Source organism: Silurus aristotelis, assembly GCF_946808225.1.
Source record: "Silurus aristotelis genome assembly, chromosome: 13".
In the NCBI taxonomy this organism is placed as follows: domain Eukaryota; kingdom Metazoa; phylum Chordata; class Actinopteri; order Siluriformes; family Siluridae; genus Silurus; species Silurus aristotelis.
Window position 1 is genome coordinate 2,415,924 of NC_139586.1, and position 26,177 is coordinate 2,442,100.

The 26,177-nt window shown below is 42.3% G+C and overlaps 1 protein-coding gene across 1 annotated transcript in view; it reads right to left on the reverse strand.

Annotated features, from left to right (window-relative positions):
- The window catches only part of diaph3 (diaphanous-related formin 3), a 299,346-nt gene that overhangs the window by 40,508 nt on the left and 232,661 nt on the right, over nt 1–26,177 (reverse strand). The window contains exons 27-28 of the mRNA XM_083557759.1: nt 19,384–19,479; nt 17,102–17,155 (exon numbers count right to left, since the gene is read on the reverse strand). Of these exons, the coding sequence (XP_083413885.1) occupies nt 17,102–17,155; nt 19,384–19,479 (150 nt within the window). The remainder of the gene's footprint in view (nt 1–17,101; nt 17,156–19,383; nt 19,480–26,177) is intronic.

Consider the following 26,177-nt stretch of genomic DNA (forward strand, 5'->3'; position numbering starts at 1 on the left):
ATGTGGTGTTGAACTTGAGGGTTTCATTACTTCGGCGTGCCGGGCTGGAAGAAGAAGATCAGAGACCGCAGCATCTCCCTGATCTACTTTAACACTCCTGATGTCTCCACACTCTGTTCAAAGAAAGGTAGTTAGCTTTTAGAGGAGCAACGCTGGAAAGCTGTGCTTTTATCCTGGTCTCTGACTCGGCTCTCGAAAAAGACGCCACAAAGAAAAAGCGGGTTTGAAAAACCTTGGTGAGGCCACAGAGACGGTGTAATCATGACAGGATGAAATGACATAAGTAACATCTCTGAAAGCAAATAGTAACCCGCCTGGTTGCGTCGACCGTGGACTGATTTGTGCCTTTTTTTCCAAGGGCTAATTGTCTTCTTCCAGGAAATGATCCTGCATCTTCTCTCAGGATACGCATGTTGCTCTCATTGTCAAACCTCCGACCTGTATCCCTGTCTGGCATTGTTCCTCCCCTGCATGTGGGCCCGTACGTGCCATATCGGGAAGGATTAGCCGCAGTGAGCCCCTTACACCTCTTTCTCCCGCTCTCTTGGTTCTGCCTGGCCTTTCTCTCTTTCCGTCCTCGCTGAACAAAAGCGGATTTAAGCCATTAAAGGTGTGATAATCCCAGCAGGATGGGGCCGGCAGAGAAGGCTGGGCATGGCAAATCGTTCCCTCTCTCAGCGGAGAGGAACACGGATAAAAGTGGAGGACGAGATGGTAGCCGATTTAAAACCTTTAAACCCTCCTAAAACGCTGAGCGATCTGCAATCTATAGTCATGCGGCGTCGCTCTCGAAGGCTCACAGGCTCGCAAATGAAAGGCCTGTAAGAACTCTGCGTCCAGACTGATATCGCGCCGGCATCAGTGGCGGGATTACGAGGATATGTTTTGATGTAAACACAGTCGTGAAGCGTGTTTCTTGCGCATGCATGAGCAATCGCACATCACACAGGCGAGTTTTAAATTCAGCAATTAGATCAGAAGTTTGGCCTGCAGCAAAGAAGACTTGAAATGCATCTGGATAACATACACTGTGGACAGTCATTCGACCATCACACCAATGTGTGATTCTTGTAAATAAATGTTTTGAAGAGGCTCAAGTACAGTTTCTTTGCACAAAACTGTTGTTCTTCAGCACCATGGACAGAGACGTCGACATCTACTTCCAATAATGCAACATAATCACGTGAATACACTGGCACCGCTATACAACAGCGCAGTTTTTGGATGTGCCGGCGTAAAAAGGTGAACTAGGAGAGCCGAACTTGTACCACAAGCCAGCTCCATGAAGATATGCTTTAGATTGGTTGGAGTGGAAGATCACCAGCTTTAGCGCCCTGATATAAACACTATTGGAATCATTTGGAACACTCACTGCACCCCAGACCTCCTCCTTTCATCTGCATGAGTACTTGATTTTACCGACACCCAAAATCTCCACAATATCGGAAGATCTCCCCAGAAGATCGGAGGTTATTATAATAGCAAATAAGGACTCGAGGCGTATTAATAAGGAACAGCAAAAAATAATATTAAAAAATGACATGTTTAAATAAATATACCTGTATATCTCTCATGTGTTCGTAACTTTGCTGCAGGAACTTTCTAAAATTTGTCTGGCAACCATAAAAAAAAGGAAAACATCACTCAAATAGAAAAGTGTAATTCTAAGGTCCTAAGAGTGCTACGCTTTACTGCTGCACAGTTGTCAAGTCCCTATGTTGCTCCTGCCCTGAGTGATGACAAGCCGCGGCGTGCCACAGTATAGCGATATTCCTATAGCGAGGGTGGACATAATTGTCTGTTCTGACAAGAATGTGGACGTTGTCGTCTGAAAAACGTCACTGTAACAGGTGAGTCATTTCAAACTCTGGATTATTGATGGGGTTTGAAGGAAAACAGCCGTCCGTGTACCACCTACTCAAGAGAGCCCTACAGTTGAAATCTCTCTCTGAGGAGGCGAAGATCCGCGGAGAAGAATAACTATAACGATCTCATGTATGTGTATAAACAATTTAAGGGATTAAAAGGTGAACTTGCACGGCGTAATGTGTTATAAAACATTGTTAGAGTAATTAAACACCGCTAAGACCATCAATCTAAAGAGGAATTATGTAATAAACAAAAGGTCTATTAATGTGATTCGGTGCACACCGCAATTGCATATGCCAGACAACGCACGTGGGGTAAACACACGCACGCACTCACACGCACGCACTCACACGCACGCTCGCACACGTGCGCGCACTACAGGCAATCAGGGTTCTGCAGCTGTAATTTGCCTCGGCATTAGTCTGTATTGCATTAATGAGTTCTCTCGCAGCTCGGGCCAATTTGAATGCAAACACCCGAGATGTTAATAGGAGTCTTGCATGAAGAGAGACAGATTATTCCGATGCAAACATTATTGTTTGAGGAAATCGCGCACGGTTAGCTCGAGCCACCGGAAGGTGACTCGCCGACGCGGGCCGTCTCTCCGTCAGACTTATTCAAACAGCTGTCTGTCTGCTTCAGTTCCTCTGTCTGCGTTTCTGCCGGCTACAAGTCAAATTTAAGACTTTTTAAGACCTTTTAAAGACTATTAACAATCAAACGTAAGAAATACATCACGACATTAAAAACACGCACAAATACAATTAGCGACTGGCCTAAACCGAGCCTTAAATGTATTATTTTCAAGCCAAGAATCGCTAAACTTGCACTTCCTCATAGCTGAAAAATTTATTTGAATTCATGTCTGTGGTACATTTCAAGAAAAGTTTGTGCCAATAACTTGACTACTTCAATATGTCTGTCGAATTTATGTATATCTCTCTCTCTCTCTCTCTATATATATATATATATATACACACACACACATGTAGTGTATTGCTTTTTGCGACTGTCTAATATGAAATTAGTGTGTGTGTGTGTGTACAGTAAGAGAAATGGAAAATAAAAACGTGATGAACAGACGCCTCCCCAAAAAATGCTATTTTATTATGTATACAGTACAGTATTAACATTTTACTTAGTTTTTAAATTAATTATAATATTTTTATTAATACATTTTATTATTTCTAGAAGTTGTTTGGTCTATCGTGCTGAGTGGGAGATTAATGTGTGTGTGTATATATACATACATACACAAAAACACACACACACACACACACACACACACACACACACACACACACACACACACTCTTATGATTTTTTTATATTTGTATTTATTTTATTTCTTTACATTCTATTTAGATTTCACGTTGGACAGTCGCAAAAAGCATTTCACTACATGTCCTACTTTATATTAATTTTTTTATTTACTTAAGAAGACTTAAGATTTTTTAAGGCGCAAAAATTTGTATTTTAAAATATTTATACTTAAAACTCTTTAAGACCCTGCGGAAACCCTGATTAGAAATCTACTGGGTTTCCTTCTTTACAATTCGTCGGAAATCTCTCAGGCAATTACCGAAGCTGCTCGCACATGAAACAACCTCATTTATCTTTTTAGTTCACGTTACCATCATGGGTCACATTTCCAATAAGCCGAATATCCGAACATGGGTGTGGGTATAGCAGGTGGGGCGAAAGAGAAGGAAGACTGCTAGAGGACTGACGGATTTGTTAATCTCCCGAGACTAATATACGATAAAATGTCAGGCGAAGGCAATTACAAAGCTGAGACCGTTTTACCTCTGTATCGTTGAGGGGAAGAAGAAAAAAAAAAAAAACCTCCGTCACTAGCATGCCGCAATAGTTTTAATGATCTAACACAAACAGGCACAACAGGAGGCAAGGGCAATGAAACACCTAGTGCAGAAGCCACATCATGCCAGACGGAGCCCTTTTTAGATTTGTGGCAAACAGAAGGCTCAATAATGCTCTCAGAGCGACAGAAAGAGAAACAGTAAGGGAGTGTGTGACAGGAATAAAAAAAAAAAAAACAACAAAAAAAACCCCACGACAAAACAAAATCAAATGCTACCAAACCCCTGTGCTGGTGTAATGTTAGGAGCATGATGTGAGCTGAGAGAGGAGATGGAAAGAAAAAAATAAATAAATAAATCCCACTGCGGGTCATTCTGTGGCAGATCTCAGGAGCAAGGCCTGGTCTAATTTATACCTAAGAGGGAGGTGATCAGAGTTTTCTTTGCCCTAATGAACTCCCCCTGCCTGGGGCTAAAAACAAAACCCCAGGGCTTTGAGGAGAAGGTGTGAGGTGGATCGAGAGCTGCAGGAAGCAACGACGACTCATGAGTACAATCCAACTCCACCAATTAGACGGTCCCGAGGCGAACGTACTCCGAAGGGGCGGGTCATCGACCTGCCTTCGCCGTGGTTACAGTACAGCGTTGACAAGTTGTGGGCAGGATTTTTATATTTAAAAAGAAAAAGCTTTTTTTTCCCTTTCCAAACTGATTACATTTTGGCTGACGATAAACGAAGTTCGGTCAAAACCACAAACATGCTTCGTTAAACACAATAAAAGCAAACGGAGCGAGATTGACTCAAATGGAACGGGCCTGGTCAGTGAAATGGCAATAAAACCAACAGAAATGTCTTATTGACAATTTCATTGAACTGAAATTTTTTTTGCAGAACTGCAATGTAAAAATACCCTATCAAAAAGGATTTCCTGTGCTACATAATTTTTTATATTAAATTAATCTGGAACACTAACAAATTACAGCTATATCCTGAAAATTCACAGGGTTTTTTCCCCGGCTCTATTCAGTGGGGTTGCTCAAAGCTGTTACCCCTCGAGCGCTCGGATATTAATGGCAGGGAAAATAACAGTGTAGAAGTTCTACTGTTTAGACGGTTTTGTCAGAGAAACTGAATAGGAGTTATTGAAGAGTTCGGCATGACACAGATACCGAGGCATAGCAAGTTCACTCGGAATCAGACGCCGAAAAAGGAACTGAGGAAATGGACAGATGATTTATTTCTGATCCTGGTTTTACACCATAAGCATCAGATAAGGTTTCAGCAGTTCTTTATGTGGTACTGTCTGGTCTTCCTGTTTGCAGGTTTGTTGGCCTATAATGAGCAAATGGCTTGGAGTATTTATTCAAATGCATTCACATTTGGAGAAATTTGTCAGGATTTCTGAAACACCTAACGATATTAGTCTGCATTTGGGAATCCGAATATTATGACTATATAGACCCAAATTTGACCCAATGGTGGCACTACAGTGCAGCACTTGGCCCAAATTTGGTCAGAATGTTCTTCAGACCTTCTATCAGCAGATGTTTCAATGTGGTACTCCTATAGAATTCCTATCCAAAGGAAGAAGAAGAAAAAAAAAAGGCCCACAGACTTTGCCGTTTGGCTTCCGATTGAGAAGATCTGCGCCAGACTCCACCACAGCATTTAAACAGCCAAATGTTTCTGCCAAAGCCTAATCCAACAGATTTAAAGATTTACCCGGCTAATAACCGAAAACGAGCTACAAATAGGTCGCAATTACGACGATCTCCTCCGGCTTGCGTCGTTATACGGAAAACAGAAAAAACCCAAACTGCGCTACTTCAATCAAGATTTCGCCCGAGATGTAAAAGGGGTGAAGACTGGAGAGCTGTAATCATGTGTGATTTCTGAAGGAGCCAAATTTCGGCTCAGCCTCCGTGTCAGCTTCCCCGGGTCTCTGATATGAGTGTGAACATACTCATAACAGTACGGTTGAGCAGTTATTGTTTCTTTGTCACACTCTTAGATTAACTGTCACAACCCGGTTTGTCACCATTACCACCACACAAAGCGAAGAACATAGCAAAGGTGGATGGAGACTAAACTGGCACTTGGGAGGAAGATCTAAAGGGTTTTTGAGAAGGGGTTGGGGGTGTCAGAAAGTATATAGAGGGTAAATAGGGGACGAATAACGAGGCAAGCGGTTGGCGAGATCTATAAGCATCACATTTGTACGAATTAATATGGTTCTTGCCATTTTCTTTTTATTTCCTGTGTGTGTATGTAATTCACACCAGTTTAACCCTCCAGAGTATTCAGTGCAAGGCTGTGGTGGCTCAGGGTGACAAGCTCTGGCTAATCCTTTTTTTTTTTGGGGAAGAGACAGATGAGCTGCTTCACGAGGGCTGCGTCTGCACGCAGCTCCGAGATAAAAGGGAAAGTCCAATTCAATTAACACAAAAAGCACGGGGTCTTGTTCGTCGTATCCCTTCAACCGTATCAGCTGCTGTACATCCATTCGTTTTTCTTTGTTAGGACCGTGTACCGCACGAACACGAACACGGCCACCGGTCGCCTTTATCTAACAAAGGCAGGGAGAAAAGTCTCCCGTGTTAGTGCTTTTGGAGCTCCCCGAAATAAAGCATTTCACACCATTTCATTTTTTCCTCGTTAGTTTTCTATATTTTAAAGGTCTTCGCATGCGGTGTCTCCGAGCTTCGAGCAAGTCCTTTGCTTCCCATTACTCACAATTTTCTCCACAGAACTGTTTCCCAACCACGGATTCTTCTACCTCCATCTGATCTCAGGCTGTCCTTCTGCCTAAAAGAGAGGAACCTCAACGTTCCAGCACGACCAACAAGGTGCTTCAAGAGCTTCGCCAACAGATTCTGTTCAAGAGCATCCAATGCATTTCCACTGACCTAGACCTAGAGCCCTAGAGATGGACAGAGAGAGAAATCTAGCATAAGGAGGAAAAAAGAGATAAGAAGTGGTGTGGGAGGGAAAGGAAAAGAGAAAGATCAAGTAAGCAAGAGATCAAAACAAGAGAGAAGAATAAAAGTGCACTGTATTTGGAGACCAGATGTAAAGCACAACGCATTCTGAATAGTGAGCGAGCAGCTTCGTCCGAAAGTCCTCCAGCAGCACGTCGAACGGGACGAGGAAGACAACAAGTGACCATTTTAAACTCTCTGCATGATTACACGATCGACCAAGAATGTATAAAGGGTTCCTACACATTATTATCATTTCAAAAGCCCATACTTTTCCACACTCAAATGTGCAGACGTCAAAAGTTTGTGGAACCCTGACCAAACATTTGTTATGTACATTTAGAACATTCCATTCCACAATTAGTCCTGGTATAAAAACCTCCACTCCTCTGGGAAGAAGTTTCACCAGTATCAACAGTGGAGAGTTTAGTCAGCGTTCCAGTCATCCCATAAGGATTGAGCTCAGATCTTTATAGCAAGAGATCTTCCACATCATGTCAAGCATATATTCATGGAGCTGGCAGTGGAACAGGTTTGGGTCTTCTGTACAATTGCGTGCCTCTATGTTTGGTGAAGAAACACACATGGCTGGAAACATCAGGTGTCCAAATACTAAGTGTTTATCAGCGAGGATTCCAATATATCCTGTAGGGGGGAGGGGGGGGGGGGGGGACGGACGGCTATCGTTCCAACGCAATGCGCTCTCAATCAAGAGCTTATAATAAAGGTCAAAGCAATCGGTTTGTATGAAAACGAGGTGCACGTAATTAATGAAAGGGATTCGATGTGAAAACAAAGCGTGCATTGTGAAGACAGGAGACACAGTGATCGCTTATCCGACGTTAATTGATTGTAATTCTACAAGCGTCCTCCAGGCAGCAGTACTTAACTCCGATAACATCCTGCGGCAAGAACGAGAAAATTTTTTCCTTAATAGCTTGTTATATGAACAACAACGGGCGAAGAGGAAGCTTTTGTCAGTTTTGCTTTCAAAAAGGTTTCGAGACACGCCAACAGGTGGCAGCACAAGGCTGCCCGCACAGTCACATGGAGCGCCAGGTACTTAAAAGCACTTGTTTGTAAACAGAAGTTGTCTCGAAACTTTTTGATACCACCTCGTATATTTCTTTTTCAAGGTGCTGATCCCTGATTTTTGGGAGTACGTAGGGGAGGGGGATGAGTTCCAACGGGTTTCTTTCGGTTGCTCGAGTGTGCGCCGGCGCCTCTGCGTCGAGCTCTGCTACGCATCAGCACATTAGCACGTTTAATAACTTCTTTATTAACCTATCATCAGCATGTTTATTAACCTGAGCACCGGGTGAATACACCGCAGACCCGCCACTGCTTTAAAGTTTGTCCACTGACCCGTGAGAGCTTGCAATCCACATTCATTAGCACTTCCATGAATGTACAGGTTCCTCATTCCCCAGTGTACTGGCTTTAATTAGGGTCTGCAAAACATCTCTCCCACTACTTACTACACATACAACCCCCCCCACCACACACACACACACACACACACACACACACACACACACACACACACACACACACACACACACACACAGTGTAAAAAAAAATAAAATGAAAATAAAAACCTGATTTTAAAACAATCCAAAAGAACCCTGGAGAAACACTTTAATACACACACTAGACCTAAGCCCCTCCCCCTCCTTTTTTTAAATAGATTAAATTCGATTCTTCATGTGACTTGGTCTACCTCTCTGTGTATCTCAATATGTGTGTGTGTTTTCTGGATGTTCTAGCTGCGTAAGTAATCTGAGTGGTGTGTTTGATAGCACTCGGGAGTGTGTTCAGTCAGTGAGTTTCTGTACAGGCCCTTTCTGAATTAATCACTCATCCTAATAAAATGCACAAGGCCTGCGTGTGATGTTCAGATGATGTATGGCTCCGAAATACCAATAAATCAAGAGTTTTGACATTCCAACTTTTAGAACAATGACATGAAGCATCAATTAGAGAGCGGATGAGAAAGAAGGAGAGAAGTCCCCCCCCCCCCACCCCCACCCCTTAACAACCAGCCAACCAACCAACTCAACACTCTCTCTCTCTTCCTCTTTTCTTTCTCGGTCTGAGAGCTAGTGATTAACTATTGCTTTCCATTTTCTCTGGCTGCCATTTGTGCAGGAAGGGGAAATAAAAATGTGAAGAAAAATGAGGCAAAGATCTTTGATGGCAATTATAAAATAAAACATCAGACGCTATCGATAAACAGGACGCTCTCAGAAAGCCTCTGAGCACGTACAGATGTGATTCGACCGGCCGTGATGGTTTGACACGGGGTCGTATTAGAGATAGGAGAGAATCTTAAGCTCTAAAGGCTAAACTATGTATGTGTGTGTATATGTATATACTTATACTTGTATACTATATATATATATATACACATACATACACACACATTTGTTTAATTAGGTTTTAGAGTGAAGGAAAAGTAGCCAACACGTACTTAACACCTCTGAGAAATCTTTGAAGATTGTTGGAAAAACCATTCCGAGTGACGACCTCGTGTGTAAAGCCGTCACCAAAACTCAATGTAGCGACTTTGGACGATCTGATCTAAAAATCATACCTATTTTGGGTTGTTTGACAATTTTTTCTGTTTAAAGACGTTTTCGCACGTGTTCTTTTCAAATTTTGGATGTCTTGAGTATGAGAGCACGATGTTACAATTAATAATAATATTGATAAAAAGAAAAAAAATTTAAAAAAAGGTATTGAGTACTTGTTGGCTGCTTTTCCTTCACGCTAACAATTTTTTTTACTACATCATCCCAAACATCATCTTTTCCATAGTATGAATGTCTTCAGTGTTAATGTTACAGGATTACAAATGAGCATATTAAAGGTGGACGTTTTGAAGACAAGATGTGAGAGGCTGGATTGAGATGGTTCCGCTATGTGGAGACCAGGAACATGAGGAATCTCAGTAGAAGAATGCTGAGTGATCGGAAGGCCCCAGCACTGCCAATCTGCCACTGGTAGAGTCCTTGAGCAAGACATCATGGCTGATCCTGAGCTCTGACATATGATTCCTGACAATGCTGTGCTGTACATGTGACAAGTCCTTGTTGTTACTAGAGTCGACAAGATAAACAATAAAATGAGGGTTTCCCCCTCATGCTGAGATAAGATCCCAAACCTGAGGCTGTACATGCGAGCAGGAGAACGTTCCAGTCCAATTTTTCCTTCAGCACTAAGCGAAAAAGTAGCACATGCTTCGCGGTGTCCTCCGTAAAGTTCGGTACAGTCCGAAAGTCTCGGTGGAATACTGTGTTCCAAATCTGCAGTCTCGGCTGGCTAGGTCTCCCAGCACCACTGTTTCTTAAAGCCTATTAAAACAGGCAGGGGCAATTACTTTGACACCAGAACATATTGGGAAAAAGTTCATATTTCACCCACACTTCCTCACAAACACACACACACACTCAGTCCAGCAACTTCGGGTATAATAGCTCAGGCTGCCTCAGGACAAAAGGACTGAGCTACTATTACTACAACTACAACAAAAAATCATTTTCTCCAGATAACTGGTTTGATTCAGGTGACGATCGCATCCTGAAATGAACTAGTCGGAGGGTCAGATTTCAAAGCAAAAAATGTATCTTGGTATATGCGGATCCCCCCAATCCGCATTTGGTTCTTCTGGGAAGATCAGTGGATTCGAGAGTGTGCTTGTGGAGATTTGTGCTCATTTAACTGCAAGAAGGAAGGCCTGGGGTTCCATCATGCTTTGAGCGTTGAGAAAACACAGGCCACTCAAGATCTTCCATGCCATTCATGCATGGTTCATGCTGGAACTGGTTTGGGTGTCCTAGTTTCATTCCACACATCCAAAGACGTCCCCAAACAATTGTGTGCCTCCAACTTTTTGGTGACGGTTTGCCAAAGAACTAAGAATAGCCAGAAAAACCAGGTGCCCCGATGCTTTAGTCCATTACAGTGTAACAACGGTCGGTAACAGAAGTGGAGTGAATGAAGTGGCAAAATTGGCAGGTTTCCATCAGTAAGGGCAAAAACACATTAATTGTGAAACACGAGATCGGAGCTACACGAGCGCTGCGGCTCAGTCGACTAATCCGAAGATTCCCAGCAGGAGCAGATAAGGTCATTGCATGTGTCCATTAAAGGCGTTCGTAAAAAACCTTTAGTTACGCTCCATGCTTCTTCAATCATCCAGCTGTGAACATTCCCAGGGTTTAATTTACCGAGTGCTTGCTGACCTTTCCAGGCCGACTGCAAATTCATTTCAAGGTCCAAAAAAAAAAAAAAAAAAAGAAAGAAAGAAAAAGGGAATCTTTGTGGGGTCAGGTATTAATCAGGGAATCACGCCTAATAGATTCGTAATGCATTGTGTTTCTATTGTTGACAATTTCCTGTGTCAAATTCCGCACATGAAAATCCAAGAGTTGAAGAAGCTCCAGGGAACTTCCTGTTGAACAACACTATAAGGACACAAGTATTGGGACACCTGACCTTTCCTGCGTAACAGACCGTTACCACGAACAAAAAATAAATACAATTTTGGAGACCCGAACCTGCTCCAGCATGGCGATGCCCAAAGCCAGCTCCAGGAAGATACGAGTTACAAGGTTTGGTGAGGAAGATCCAGAGTGGCCTGCTGTAGCGCTCTGATCTCAACCAGACTGAACACATTTGTGATGAACATAAATGTCACCTCATGCCTTCTCACATCACCTACATCAGCACCTAACTTTACTAACACCCTTGTGGCTGGTGAACACAAATATCTACATCACACTTCAAAAATCTAGTGGAACATCTTCCCACAAGAGTGAAGGGAATTAGAAGAGCAAATAGAATGGACGTGCGATGCTCAAAAAGCACATACGTATGACCAGGTGTCCACAAACTTTTGCCAATCGTATGTAAGTCAAATTGATTCTATATTGCCATGTATATTTGCAGCCATGGATATATCTTCCAGAGCTTTTTCTAGTGCTGTGGTTGTTAGTCAAATCCTGTGAATTACAATGAGACAATAACACCAGGTCCTGATGTTGAGGAGATGAAAGTTCCTGCTCATGTCAACAGTGTTCAGAGGGGTTCAAGAGGGTCTGTGCAAGTTCTTCCACTCTACTTTCAGCCATACAGTCTATGCTTATTCTCCTGCTGACAGGAACAGAGTGTTGCATCACAGACAGGAATCTCATACAGTGTGAGAATGAATGTCATTACTGAAGCAACAAAACCCAATAAACACGATTCAACACGTCTCCTTTCACTGTAGCCACAGCATCATCGACCGCATACATCATCTCTAGCAGAAGCAGCGATCTCAACCACATCCAATGAACCAGTGCATTATGCATTCAGCACATTATGGTTTTGGGGGGATTTGAAATAAAGGCAAATTGTGTGTTTTTGTGCACATTCTACAAAACGCAAATGGTTCTGAAAAAGCAATAAAATATAAAATAAAAATATATCAATAAATCAATATAAAACCCAAGGAAGGAGTCCACCCCATAAGTGCCCAGTGGTCTGCATCACCACAAATTACCCATAAAATCCAAATATTGGGCAGGAACTTCAGTAGCGGCGCAGTACAGCCTCCCGATTCCTGGTCACATCACTTCGAGCTGCCATGGAAGCTCTGTAGTGAGACACCCAGCGCCCTCCCAATCCGGGGGCATCTGAAATAATGGCTACGCACAAGCTGACCGGTTCGCGGAGCTTTCTGTGCTTAATTACGGTGTCTCTTTGCAAAAGAAGTTTCCGTTTTAATTCTCTCCGCCGTGCTGCTGGAGTGTGAAACATCAAAACCCAGGAGATCAATTACGGAGGGGTATTTACAGCGCGCAGGCAGGAGGGAGGAGGGAGCTAAGACGCGGAGGGGGCGCTGACAAACTTTATCATCCGTCTTTCTGTTAGTCGCCCAGCCTGTGACCGGCTGACTGATAGTCAATCCTTTAATGATCATGATAAATAACAAGTCACATCGAGGACTAGAACGAAAACGCAAGCCGGGTGTGTACAGTAAAAAAAAATAAAAAAAATAAAACGCACACACAAACCTTAATGCCTTCATTTCCTTTACAGGCCAAGAAATCACAGGTAGAAATCACAATTTGGGTTGAATGTTAGACGTCTGGTGCAAAACTGACCCAATAGAAAAAACTAACTCCGCCCACCAAATACACAAAAACTCTAATACGTAATTCACTTACAGTGAGGAAAAGAAGTATTTGAACACCCTGCTATTTTGCAAGTTCTCCCACTTAAAAATCATTGAGGGGTCTGAAATTGTCATCGTTGGTGCATGTCCACTGTGAGACATAATCTAAAAAAAAAAATCCAGAAATCACAATATATGATTTTTAAACTATTTATTTGTATGATACAGCTGCAAATAAGTATTTGAACACCTGTCTATCAGCTAGAATTCTGACCCTCAAAGACCTGTTAGTCTGCCTTTAAAATGTCCACCTCCACTACATTTATTATCCTAAATTAGATGCACCTGTTTGAGGTCGTTAGCTGCATAAAGACACCTGTCCACCCCATACAATCAGTAAGAATCCAACTACTAACATGACCAAGACCAAAGAGCTGTCCAAAGACACTAGAGACAAAATTGTACACCTCCACAAGGCTGGAAAGGGCTACGGGGAAATTGCCAAGCAGCTTGGTGAAAAAAGGTCCACGTAGTCATGTAGTCAGATGAGACCAAAATAGAACTTTTGGGTCATAATTCCACTGAACGTGTTTGGAGGAAGAAGAATGATGAGTACCATCCCAAGAACACCATCCCTACTGTGAAGCATGAGGGTGGTAGCATCATGCTTTGGGGGTGTTTTTCTGCACATGGGACAGGGCGACTGCACTGTATTGAGGAGAGGATGACCGGGGCCATGTATTGCGAGATTTTGGGGAACAACCTCCTTCCCTCAGTTAAAGCATTGAAGATGGGTCGAGGCTGGGTCTTCCAACATGACAATGACCCGAAGCACACAGCCAGGATAACCAAGGAGTGGCTCTGTAAGAAGCATATCAAGGTTCTGGCGTGGCCTAGCCAGTCTCCAGACCTAAACCCAATAGAGAATCTTTGGAGGGAGCTCAAACTCCGTGTTTCTCAGCGACAGGCCAAAAACCTTATTGATCTAGAGAAGATCTGTGTGGAGGAGTGGGCCAAAATCCCCCCTGCAGTGTGTGCAAACCAGGCTGCCACTCATGGGCACCTAACACCACATGGGTGCTCAGTTGTGGAAATGGGGATAAAGTACCCCAACCAAGGGTGTGAGAGGAGGAGGGCGGGCATTTGGGCTAGCAACCCAACCCCGTAACAAAAACTGCTACGCAAATGCCAAGTTAGCCATCAGGCCCTTGCCCTTGCCTAGCCAAAGACACACCACACCAAAGATCTGAAGAATATTAGCCAGAATTGGATCAGATGACAATGATTTCCATTACGAGACCTGGAGTGTTCACGCCTCACCACTGCAGCAGTTCGCATTTACACTTTGCCCAGTACCAGAAAGCAGATTTAGTTTTAGATCTAATTTTCCGATTTAATCTGTGAAGACTTTACAATCCAAGTGAAATACAAGAAACCTGAATCCAAATCACCTCCTAATGCAACCCTAATGAACGAACTCTGAGTAATTAACGCCCAAGTCAAAAACACCCCCCTCCCCCACGGTGCTCACTTATAAACCATTACTGTATCTGTGTGTGATTAGGTCCCTTGGCACTCTACAGTACGTTTAATGTTTGTGCAAATTAGCATCGTATTCGCATATAGAACATTTGAAGCGCCATTAGCGACCCATCTGCATAATCTACATAAGCGCTCTGCGACCGAATAGATACTGTCCGAACGTTATATCCGGGCCTGATACTGATTACTGTACACACACATACACGGACAAGACGTACAGGAAAATCCTCCCGTCCTGACGTAAACCGAGAGAGTGAGAGTGTGAGAGAGAGAGAGAGTGAGAGAGAGAGAGAGAGAGAGTGAGAGAGAGAGAGAGCTCGTCTCAGCACATGGTGCTGTGCAAATAACAAGTAATTAAGTTTAGGCTGTGAGGTAGAGCACCGAGGGGACCGGGGGGGCCTTTAGCGTGCTGAGTGTGTTAGCATGCGACACTGTGGAGTTTTATTTAAAAAGCAGATAGCAGGGTGAAAATGAAGATGAATGGGACGGAGGCCTGGTGTGAGATGAGAGCTAATTAGCCAGGTCTACGCTGGGGATCGGTGGAACTCGGGCCTACACGGAGGTGCCGAGGCCCGGGGCTCAATTACTCAGCCGGGGCGCTTTCAGAGCACAGAGACAAGGGCACGGCGAGGGACGGCACATCGATGGACGACACGGCGAGAGACGGCGCGTCCTCGTTGCATCCTCAGAGGACCAGCGTGTCCTCCATGGGGGCTGTTTCACCGCACCAGGAATGTTACAACTCCAGGTATTCACATATACCCATATTTGTACCCAATATGTGCACTGAACGCAATAATGTTTCATTTTTCATGTTTCATTTTGTTCAATCACAAACGTATTACGTGGCGGACCACAAGTTTGTTTAGTCTTCGCCTCGCACGTTGAGCTCAGTGTCACTGATATTTTTTATATTATTATTGAACTGTGTCACTGTGGCGACTCACGCGATATACCATTTGGTTTTGTGAATGAGAGAAACCGCCACTATTACGACGGTCTAGAGATACGGATTCTTTCGCGTTATTCTGTTTGTCCAGCATCAAAAATTTCTCTTAAAAGGAGAAAATCCTGCCGATTCCGCATATTGAGGGAGTGAAGAATAAAGGGTGGAAGGAATGAAGACATTTGTTAAAAGAATGCTGAAATAAGTAGCACAGTTAAACACATCACACACTCATATGCACATCTGTATTTCCAAACGGGGGTCTAAAAAAAAAAGTAAACGATGAAATCACAACTTTCCTTTTATTTAATTTTATTTCATCGATTCAACAATTACTCAACTGAATCTATTGATTTTTTTTTTTAAGTGTATTACATTTATTTATTGAATTTTAAATATTTTTTTTTTTATATTTTCAACAAAGCGTATGAGCTGTTCACAAAAGTTAATAATAAAATATTAATAATAAAAGCAATTTTATGCATGTGCCCCCCCCCCCCCCCCAAGTTTACTTACCGTGACTGACAAACCCAACTACGTACCGAACCGTTGATTTTGTGTACCCTCACACCCCTAATACCTATTAAATATGTCTTTTGTCTTCGTCCTCATTTAATCGTGTTTAAGAGAGAGAGACAGAAAGAGAGAGAGAGAGAGAGAGAGAGAGAGAGAGAGAGAGAGAGAGAGAAACAGCCGAGTGAGAATCGTCTATAATTGTATTCATGTACCAGCCGAGGAGTCTCCCATCAAAAGCAATAATAGCCTAATAAGGTTATAGTTTAATTATCATAAGCGCTTCAGTAGTAATTATAGCGCAACCTTGATGAGGCAGCCGTTGTTGTTTCTCGTGTGCTGATGACGCACACACACTCTCAACTCCCACCGTATATGAATTCCAAGAAAATTGAATATGGTCTCATTAGGATTTCGACGTCTTCGTAAGCAGATGGATAATACGAAGCTTGCACAAATGCAGGGAGGTTCAAATGTACAGAACAAGTCGATACAGCAGCTACCCAACAGTCTGCACCTTAACACCCTGTCTATATATAATAAAACACACACACATACACACAATAAAAAATTGAGCTTCTCCATTCAATCCCCTTTCCCCATTGCTACCAAACCAATAAAATCCCAACCTAACTGACAGACTGCTCGTGAAGTGCCACTTTGACAGGTGGGCAATCAACAAGTCTCTGTGTGCAGCTCCGGAGGGCATTAACACGAAGCTGTCATCGGAGCTAATGCATGCACATTAGCAACAATCCCTACTTTGGCAGGGAAAAAAAAAAGAAAAGAACGAAAAATCCACCTACGCCAAAGCGCCCAATCACCGGCAGACGTACGATTGTACAAAGGACGGGATAAAAAAAAAAAAAAGGCAAGCAGATGTTAAAGCGGAGAGAACATGCAAGAAGAACGATGATAAACTGCGATACATAAGCGGTCCGATCAGGTCAAAGGGCTTCCACAAGGCAACGAGCACATCATCGAAAGTCGTAACTGGTAATAATTGACGGTAATGTATCACAATTACGAGTAATGTTGCAGCACGTGGAGCGCGTTAGAAGACCGGTTTGATCAATCTCAATTTCTAGAGGGGGGGATCGGTTTATGAACAGCAGCCGAGACAGGAGAAGCGCACCCTTAACGAAGGGGGACTGAGGTCAGGTCGTAGCATTAATAAATAAGGAAGGTGGAAAAGAAAAGAAAAGAAAAAAATGGGGACATGAGCCAAGCACGGCGACGGGAGAAATATTTTCGGTTTGCTTTTTTATTTACCATGGTTGCAGTCTTTCAGAACTGGCCTTTGGCTGACCATTTGAGTCGCTTCATCTGTGGAACAGCAGAAAAAAATAAAGTATGAGCGAGTACTGGAAAAAATAACAACAAAACTCAGACCCACACGATAAAACATGCAGATAAGCAAGTTTCCTCTAAACACGTGTTTTTTTTTTAGGGAGATATTCCCAAAAGGGGTATGAATTCACTGTAGAGGTATTACAAGAACTGTTTTTTTCCTTCATTGTCGAGTTCATTTGGAGTTCATAGCTTTCCTATTTGATATACAATATGTGTGTAGTTGTGCGCAGATCTTCGGATTAATCTCCCCGGAATGATTCCTAGGGTTATTCTAGTCTTCTAGACTGTTGCGGCGTCTGGTTCGCGCTCCAGCGTCGGTTTATTAGTAGCATCAATTTAATATTATGCGGCAACATTATTCTACAACTGTGTGTGTGTGTGTGTGGTAAAAGTATATTCCTGAGTGTGGGAGCTCTATTCCTGTGCAAGTACAAATCACAAATAAAGATGACATGCTAATCCGAGGTGTTCTTAAGGCGTTTTTTTTTTTCCCCCTGTTCTTGCACTACTGAACAGTTCCTACTTTTGTAAGGACGAATGTAAAGGTGGCGCCGAGACACAGGTGCCACGTTAGAGCTCGGTTTCTCGAGAGGGACGCCGAATGCAATCCGACGTGGTTGCAAAAAAAGAAAAGCTGCATGGTTTGTTTGAGTCTGGCTTTATAGATGTAGCAGATTCGTCCAATGTAGGAGTGTCAATACCACAAAGACCTGTTTTTTCTTTTCCCCTGCATGTTTTTTATTGGCTCCTCAGACAGAGGGCGATTCATTTCCAGCTCCTAGCTTTGACTTTTTGGTGCTAGCTCTATTTCGTTTGTTTTATGTCTGAGTGCTGCTTCACGTGACAAGCAGAGGAGTGTGGTTTTCTCCTGCTTTACAGGAGTATGGCGTCAGTACGTGTAAATGCTGAGGTTAAAGTGTAAATGCTGGCACCTTTACGACTCAACAACAGAAAAAGAAGCAGAAGAGATTTGATTGGATAGTTTTAAATATGAATATTTCACCCATATTCATTCACAATTTTTTTTTTTGCACAGTATATTGTATATTACTATATATGCATATATTTCTTACTGCACCCTCTTTAAGTTATTGACCCTCACACCCCTGTACATACCCTCATTTATAACACTGATATGTTTATGTATATAAATGTAAATTGGGACCCTTATGAACTCCTGATTAGGTGCCAACTGCATTTCATTGGCTCTGTACATCAATAAAGTTTAATTGATTCTAATCTTATTTATATATATATATACACACACACACACACACACACACATACATAGTCTCTAAGTTCAGATGGTTCAACTTTTTGATTTTTTGATCTTGCAATGACGATAGTGATACGACAAAATGTAAAAACGTTCTACGTTTCGCACGATAGGCAAACATAGTAGCGTTGTACGATACGTTGAAACGCTGCCGGGATGTACGCATCTCCCACGTTGTGAGATATAGTGCGTATTCCGGTTTTTCCAGTGTTCCAAAGCTCAGATTGGATAGATGGATAGATGGATAGATAGATAGATAGATAGATAGATAGATAGATAGATAGATAGATAGATAGATAGATAGATAGATAGATAGATAGATAGATAGATAGATAGAGTGAGAGACAGACAGACAGTTAAATAGATAGATAGACAGACAGACGGATCCATGTCCGAATAATAATCTAAAAAAATAAAAATAAAAATATATATATATATATATATATATATATATATATATATATATATATATATATATATATATATATATATGTGTGTGTGTGTGTGTGTGTGTGTGTGTGTGTGTGTGTATGAGGATGGGGGGATTCACTCGGACCGGCGTCAGAGCGATCAGAGCAGGCCGTACTGGCGGTGCTTGGTTCTGTAACCAGCTGTGACATCAGCCAGCCTGAATGAACATCAGAGCCAGACAGCAGACATAATAAAAAAAAAGGGTAGATGTCCCTGTGCTTTACCTTTCTGAGGGAAGGAAAACCGGGTCCTGAGGGTCCATATACTAATATGATATTATACATTCAGGCCGGCCACTCGGAGAGAAGTGCAATCGGGCCGATAGACGGCGAAGGCTTAAAGAAGAGCTTGCTGAAGAAAAGAGAGGGGTGTAGGGGCTGCATGTCAAACGAGAGGCCGAGTGAATGAGATCGGCGAGAAGTGGAGGAGACGTGATGAAAGTGATGAGACTCACCTCGGGGCCTGGGTGCTCGCTTCCTCCGGTCTCGGAAAGCCGCCCCGGATTGCAGCGCTTCCAGCAGACTGTCCATCACTCCAGTCTCATCTTTTTCTACAGAGAAAGAGAGAGAGAGAGAGAGAGAGAGAGAGAGAGAGAGAGAGAGAGAGAGAGAGAGAGAGATCATCAGAATCTGCTTTCCTGTTTCATTTCACTTTCATGCCCTTGAGTGAGAGTTACCATAGCAAAGCCCACCGATTCAACAAGCAAGACTCTGAACAGTACATCAGAGTGCAAAGCCTGGCGATTTAAGGAGCAGACAAGCCCTTAACTGGCTCATACATCACCTACAAGCCTCTCCCTCTAAACAAAATCCAGCGCATTTGCGATTTTCTTGGGCCGCTTGTAAAAAGAAAGGAAAAAAAAAAGAAAGAAAGAACATTCGGAGTTGTTAACCTGAAGCCACGGGCTTTTATGCAGCTGCTGCCTCGAGAGAAGAGAGCAGCCCAGGTGGACACTACAGACCTTGAGGCAGAATCGAGGCACACTGGGTTTAAGCCTGCAACTAAATCATCACTGACTACAGCACATCCCTCAGAACACACACACACACACACACACACACACGGAGCTTATCAGGGGAGAAAGAAGAAGAAAACAGAAAATAAATCTGACAGAAAAGTGTTTCACTAGGTTTAAAAAAAAAAAAAAAAGTGTGTGTGAGTGTGTGTGCACCCAGTCTTGATGGCGTAACCCTGCAAAAGCTTCGGTATATCCATACACAAAAAAAAGGCAAAAACAAACAGAAGGAACAGAAAAACACAAACACAAACAAATATGTGTGTGAAGAGGGGGGATTTATCAGATGCGCTAGTTTTGCTAGCCGTTAACCAGGCGCTTATCCTTTTCTTTTAACTCCACAGCAGTAGTGGAGCTTCGAGGACGCAGCTAGTATCTCAAAAAAAAAATCTCACGTCCATTTTTTTCTTTCCGTGGCACGTAAAGTAGCTATTCAGCGGTTTAATCAAAGCCGAGCTTTCAGTGGGTGAGGAAATCACACATGCGTAGAAAGGTTTTAGAGACACTATTGTGGATGGATATGCTTTCATTATGGAGGCGCACAAGTGTGCAGGTCTTTAGGTGCAAAAGCATCACCTGAACCACAGCAGGAGACCCAAACGTGTTCCAGCCTGACAATATGTGCCATACATGAGCCGAAACCTGGGTTGGATGGTACTTGCTGATAACCGATTAATCAACCGATATGCTGAAAATGGATACTGTATTTAAAAAAAAACCCCGAAGAAACAAACCCCATTACATTCCATGTAAAACAGTACTGAACTTTTTGTAAAAATAAAACAGTACCGTATCATAAAATAAATATGACTCCTAATGATATAAATTTAAAAAATGATACATTATAATTAAAGATATTATACTGTAGCGCTCTCCGTGCAGTTCTGCGAGTTAAAACAAGCAAAACAAACCCAAACGGCACTTGGCGTCTCGTAAGTATAAAAAAATGGACGCGACCTGGAAAAACTATCGGTTTTAAATAAATCGGTCGACCTCTATTTTACATGGTTGATTAAAGTGAATGGCGACTGCACCCCAGGCCTCCTCGCCTCACCTACATCGGTACCTGACCTTACAAACTATCTGAATGAGCTCAAATCTCCATGAGCGCACTCCAAAATCTAGTAGAACATCTTCCTGAAAGCGTTGCAGATATTATAATAGCAAACGGGGACTAAATGTGGAATTGGACGTTTAAAAAGCACATACCAATCCATCTCTAATAGTCAGGCGTCCACAAGCTTTTGTCCATATCAATATATAGATGTTGAGATGTTCATAAGCAGTATATCCCATGTTCCTCTTCATCCAAGACTATATTAACAGTTTTCACTTTGAGATATTAAACCCAATGTTCTGAAGGACAAACTGTTGATTGAACTGGCATTTAAAACGCGATGAATTGCGAATGAACGAGTAGAAAAAAAGCGTCTAAATAGTCTGAACACGGCTCTGTAGCTGGAAGAGATTCAGAAAGGTGCCAGATAAAGCAGGATTCTATGCACATTGACTCGGGTCTAAGAGCAACCGTGGTGGAGGAAAGTACACAAAAGTTTTTGCCTTCAAATGGACTTAAGTATCCAAAGGACTATGATTTATTACAGCTATAATGTTCCTATTATCAGTTTTATCACAAGGCTCTTTGCTTAATCAACTCAGTTTATGTGAAAAGACTCTGTGACTCTCAGCACACTGATCTATTAATAGAATAAGATTAATGAGTCTATCACTGATTGACGTCTATTAAAATTAGCATGAGCCCAAAACCCTCTTTTCAACTACTTCCAAAAAAAAAAAAAAAAAAAAGAAAAAAGTTCGACTCAGGAGTTTCTTCCATCATTCATTCCTCTTCAAATGTTCCGCTTGCTGTTGGACTGACGCTGAACTGTACGTTGGCGATAAGTAGATACACGCCAAGCGCCGATCAAAACAAACTCACAACCCAGCACGCGACCCTGATTGGTGGATCGCTGTGTGTTTGACCAGTTACGTTTTTATCCTCATAAACAAAAAGGGACAAAAAAAAAAAAAAAAAAAAAAAAAAAAAGAGTCGAGTTAAAAAGTAAAACGATTGACTTTGAAATGGAGTGAAGTTAAAGTAAAGATTAAACGCTGCTTAAACGCAGTAACGAATTACGACCTGCCATACGGAGAAAGAGGAACATTCAAGATTGTGATGAAGATCTTTCAGAGGAGCTTCTGCCATTCTCACGCCTTCTCTCGCATGTGGACTTGAGGTCTGAGATCATTTTAGCTACATTTCACATAATTTGATGACCTGCTGGTAAGAAAAAAAAACAACAACAACAGAAAGCAGAAGAAACGATCTAATAACCCTCTCTGATACCACAGCCAGAGGGAGAGGAGAAGCCTACATGGCATCTCTGGACTAAGAATTACAGCAGTTAATTATTGCATACATTTTACACAAATTATTCCTCGAATCCTGTGATTTATTTTTTTTACTGCATAATTAACACCCCATTCCAATCAGCACTGCATTTATTTTAAACCAAAAGGTGTTTGTTTATCACACTTTCTCCCCCCATACATAATTTATCTCCCTGTTATCAATCAGTCCATCAATAATTTCTTTGCTGGTCTTAATTACTGACGACCTCCTTTTCTCCTTTCGTCCTCCTACGCTACAGCCTACGTACTTTCTATCCTTACTTTAGACGTTAATAACATGGGTCTGGGTCATACTGAGGGGAGAGGGTGGGGGGCAAATAATAGAGTGCAGTTAGATCTCACTCATCAGCTATTCTTTAAGTGTGGTGCGAAAAGAAAAAGGGGGCAGGATAGATCAGTGTAGGGTAGGAATTATTTTCTTCTCCAGAAATAATAGCTATAGAAGAGAAGCCTTCTTTTAAACAATATACAGTAATCCTCCGCTTTACCGCGGTTTAAATCTCACGCCCCCCATGGTATTTCCCGGAATTGCATTTGCCACAGAACTAATTTGTTTGGATGATTTTCCCGCTCTTTCAGCACGATAGACCAAAACACTTATAGGGAACGGTTTTATTGGAGTTTTATGTTGAAATAAAGAAATGTGTTAATAAAAATATCATTATAAATTATAAAATGAAGTACAATGTTAATAGAGTACAATACTGTATACATAAAATAGCATTTTGGGGTGGCGTCCTTTGAACGCGGTTCATGTACTGTGCGTGTTCGCTTGTGTTCAAGTAGGAACCGACACACACATACAGCGGTCTATTTATAGACGTGTACGCGTACGCCAGCCCTGCGCTACAAAGAGCGCAGTAAAACCTGACGCGAATGCGGATCGCTGACTGTAGGACGCTGCACAGAATGCCAAATCCCGATCCGAGAGCGCACGTCGGAGGACACTTCGTGACGCCCACGTCATTACCGAGCGGACCGAATAACCCTGATCTCGTCCGGTGCAAATGACAAAAGCTCTAGAATACGAGCCGAACGTTCCAACTGAAAGAATAAGATAAGGAGAATGGAGGAAAGGGAAATGATGGACGACGAGCGCCGTGGTTGCCTTTTATGGCGGGGATGTAGAATAATGGATAGACGGCTAGACGGATGGGTGGGTTGGTTTAGTTATATGAAGTGCACATGAAAAAACAAGAACAAGCAAGAGAGAAAAAACGAAGAAGAAGAAAAAAAACAGATACAGAGATAGAGGAGGGAGCCTGCTGGGCCACTGATGGAGAAGACAGAAAGGGTGAGAAGAGTTTAATAACAGAGAATAAAGGGGGGCATGGAGGTGTGAGAGAAACACGTGTGGGATGATTTAGTGGCCAAAAAAGAAAAGAGACTGACCTGGACTTTTAGTCCTTTCTTTTTCTCCATTATGATTTAAGATTAAATGTGTAAATTGAGCAAATTTTACGCATTCAATTTAAAATATAACTAAGTTCGGGGGGAAAAAGATCTTGTGATATCTCGTAAAAACGGCAGTGTCTGAGAACCTGACAACATTCACAAAATTTGGCAGATTTCAGTGAGGGCCTTGCTGAAGGGCCCCACAGTGGTGGAATTTAAACACACTACCTTCTGATCAGAACATCAGAAGTTCAAAACCTTAAACCCTTCCTACAACATACACGTTTCATTTACGGCATTTGGCAGATCCGGAGTGTCTCACAAGCGAGCAGCTGAGGATTAAGGTTCTTGCTCAAGACCCTAGCTTGGTGGTGTTGGGATTTGATCTTATGACCTTCTGGTCCAAGGTCCAATGAATGAAGCATTGAACTACCACCTCCCCACAACACAAGCGACAGCTCCAGAGGTTTGCTTCCAGCGGCGCACAACAAATGGAGAGAGGATTCTGATGCCACGGGACCATCAAACATCGGCACAACAAGGTCAGGCGTCCTGAAGCGGCTCGGGAAAGTTCAAATGCAACCGGAACGGCGCCAACAAAGACGTTCTGACAAAATGGAGACATTAAATACATGTTCTCATCAGTGAGAGGTCTGTAATTACTGCCTCTTTGACCTTTGCAAATCCCTGTATTGAGATCTTTTCTCTTTCACACCATCGCTTATGAACAGATACGCAGATCTTCCCTACCCGGCTTCCGTGATGTCCAGCCCGTCAAAATGCCAGCTGCCAATCTGCCCTGACATGCACACGCCATGGTTTCAAAATCATTTCCGAATCGTAAAAGGTCAACTATTCTTGTTCTGACGAACGGATAAGGATGCTTGTTATATCTTTAACATGCAAATTGTACAGTGGCTGTACCCCGCAGCAGTACTCCATTCTGCTCTCGCAAAAGAGCTCCAATTACAGCCACATTTTATGTTTCATGAAATTTCATTTCACTTTAAATAATCAGTTTCCCCCAAGAGCAAGGACACAATTGTATTAATAAAAAAAAAAAAAATGTATTCCACAAGATGTCTAAATATAAAGTCGATTCATTTGCAAGCTTCTTACACGGGGTATGATCAATAAACAAGTTGTATTTTTTTTTTTTTTTTTTTTTCTTGGCTGATTCAATTTGCAAAAATATTTGGCAATTTTGGTGTTTTGCAATGAAATGGTGCAGGCTCTTTGTTGGTACCTAGAACAGCCTAGACAAAGGCTATGGAAGGAGGCAAAGCTTTCTCTCCACCAAACGTTACACAACAGTCCTCGAATTCATGCCCAAAACGCAAAAGTCTGCCTTTCGGTCTAGACTGAAAACCTATTTGTTTTTGTTCAGCTTTTTTTTTTTAAAGGTATAAGAGCAGCAACTAATCCCTGCATAACATTAATAAATAAATACATAAATAAACACAAGAACACACTGAAGCGTTCCCTCAGGTTTGTTGACAGTAGAGAGGCTTGATGCTTTATATCCCAAGACGCCCTCAAGTCTGTGTTACCTTCTGGCTCTCCATCCTAGTTAAGATGCAACAGCTTCGAATCGTTTTCTAGAGTTCATTTTGGCTCAAAGTACACCATGTTTGGACGCAATGTCCAGCTGCCTAATAACGTGTTACTTTTCTTCCTCTAGCACTGTATAGCAGTGAACCTGACTCCATCTAACCTCCGCACCTGCCTGATGCCCCACTTTTGTTTGGAGCCGAAAAAAGTGGCACACTGGTATACTAGTTTTTGATGATCCTCTTCCATGGCTGTCTTTGTGGAGAGCAACAATTCTACTTCTCAAATCCTTTAGGAGTCTTTACCATGAGGTGCCATGTTGAACATCCAGTGGTCAGTATGAGAGAATTGTACTCAAATCACTAGATTTGAACTGCTCTAATACAAGATACACAATGTATGGTCCTGTTAAGCAGAAAAAAACATCAACATGCATCCAGAACACAGTGAATTTGCATTCACCAGTCCCTGAAACATTCAGAGTTATTACACTGGTGTTGGATCAGAAGATCACAAGTTCAATTCCCAGCACCACCAAGCTGCCACTGCTGGGCCCTTGAGCAAGGCCCTTAACCCTCCACATGCTGAGCTGTAAGTTGCTCTAGATAAGGGCATCTATTGCCTCTTTTTGTCCAGTACAAGTTAAGGGTAAAAAATTGGTTAAATCTTTCATCTTCCATCACTAGCAGCAAACTTTCCACCTGTAAACGTTAAAATGGCATTAAAAAGCTCAACACGTGCTGTTCGTAGCGGCACTTAGAACTAGACGAAGCTTCATTTGCGGTTTAAAGAACAGTGCTGTAGACACAAAGCTAACGATAGAGCAACTGCACGTGTGCCCTTACGCTCACTGTTTAAATTCAGACATTAGAACG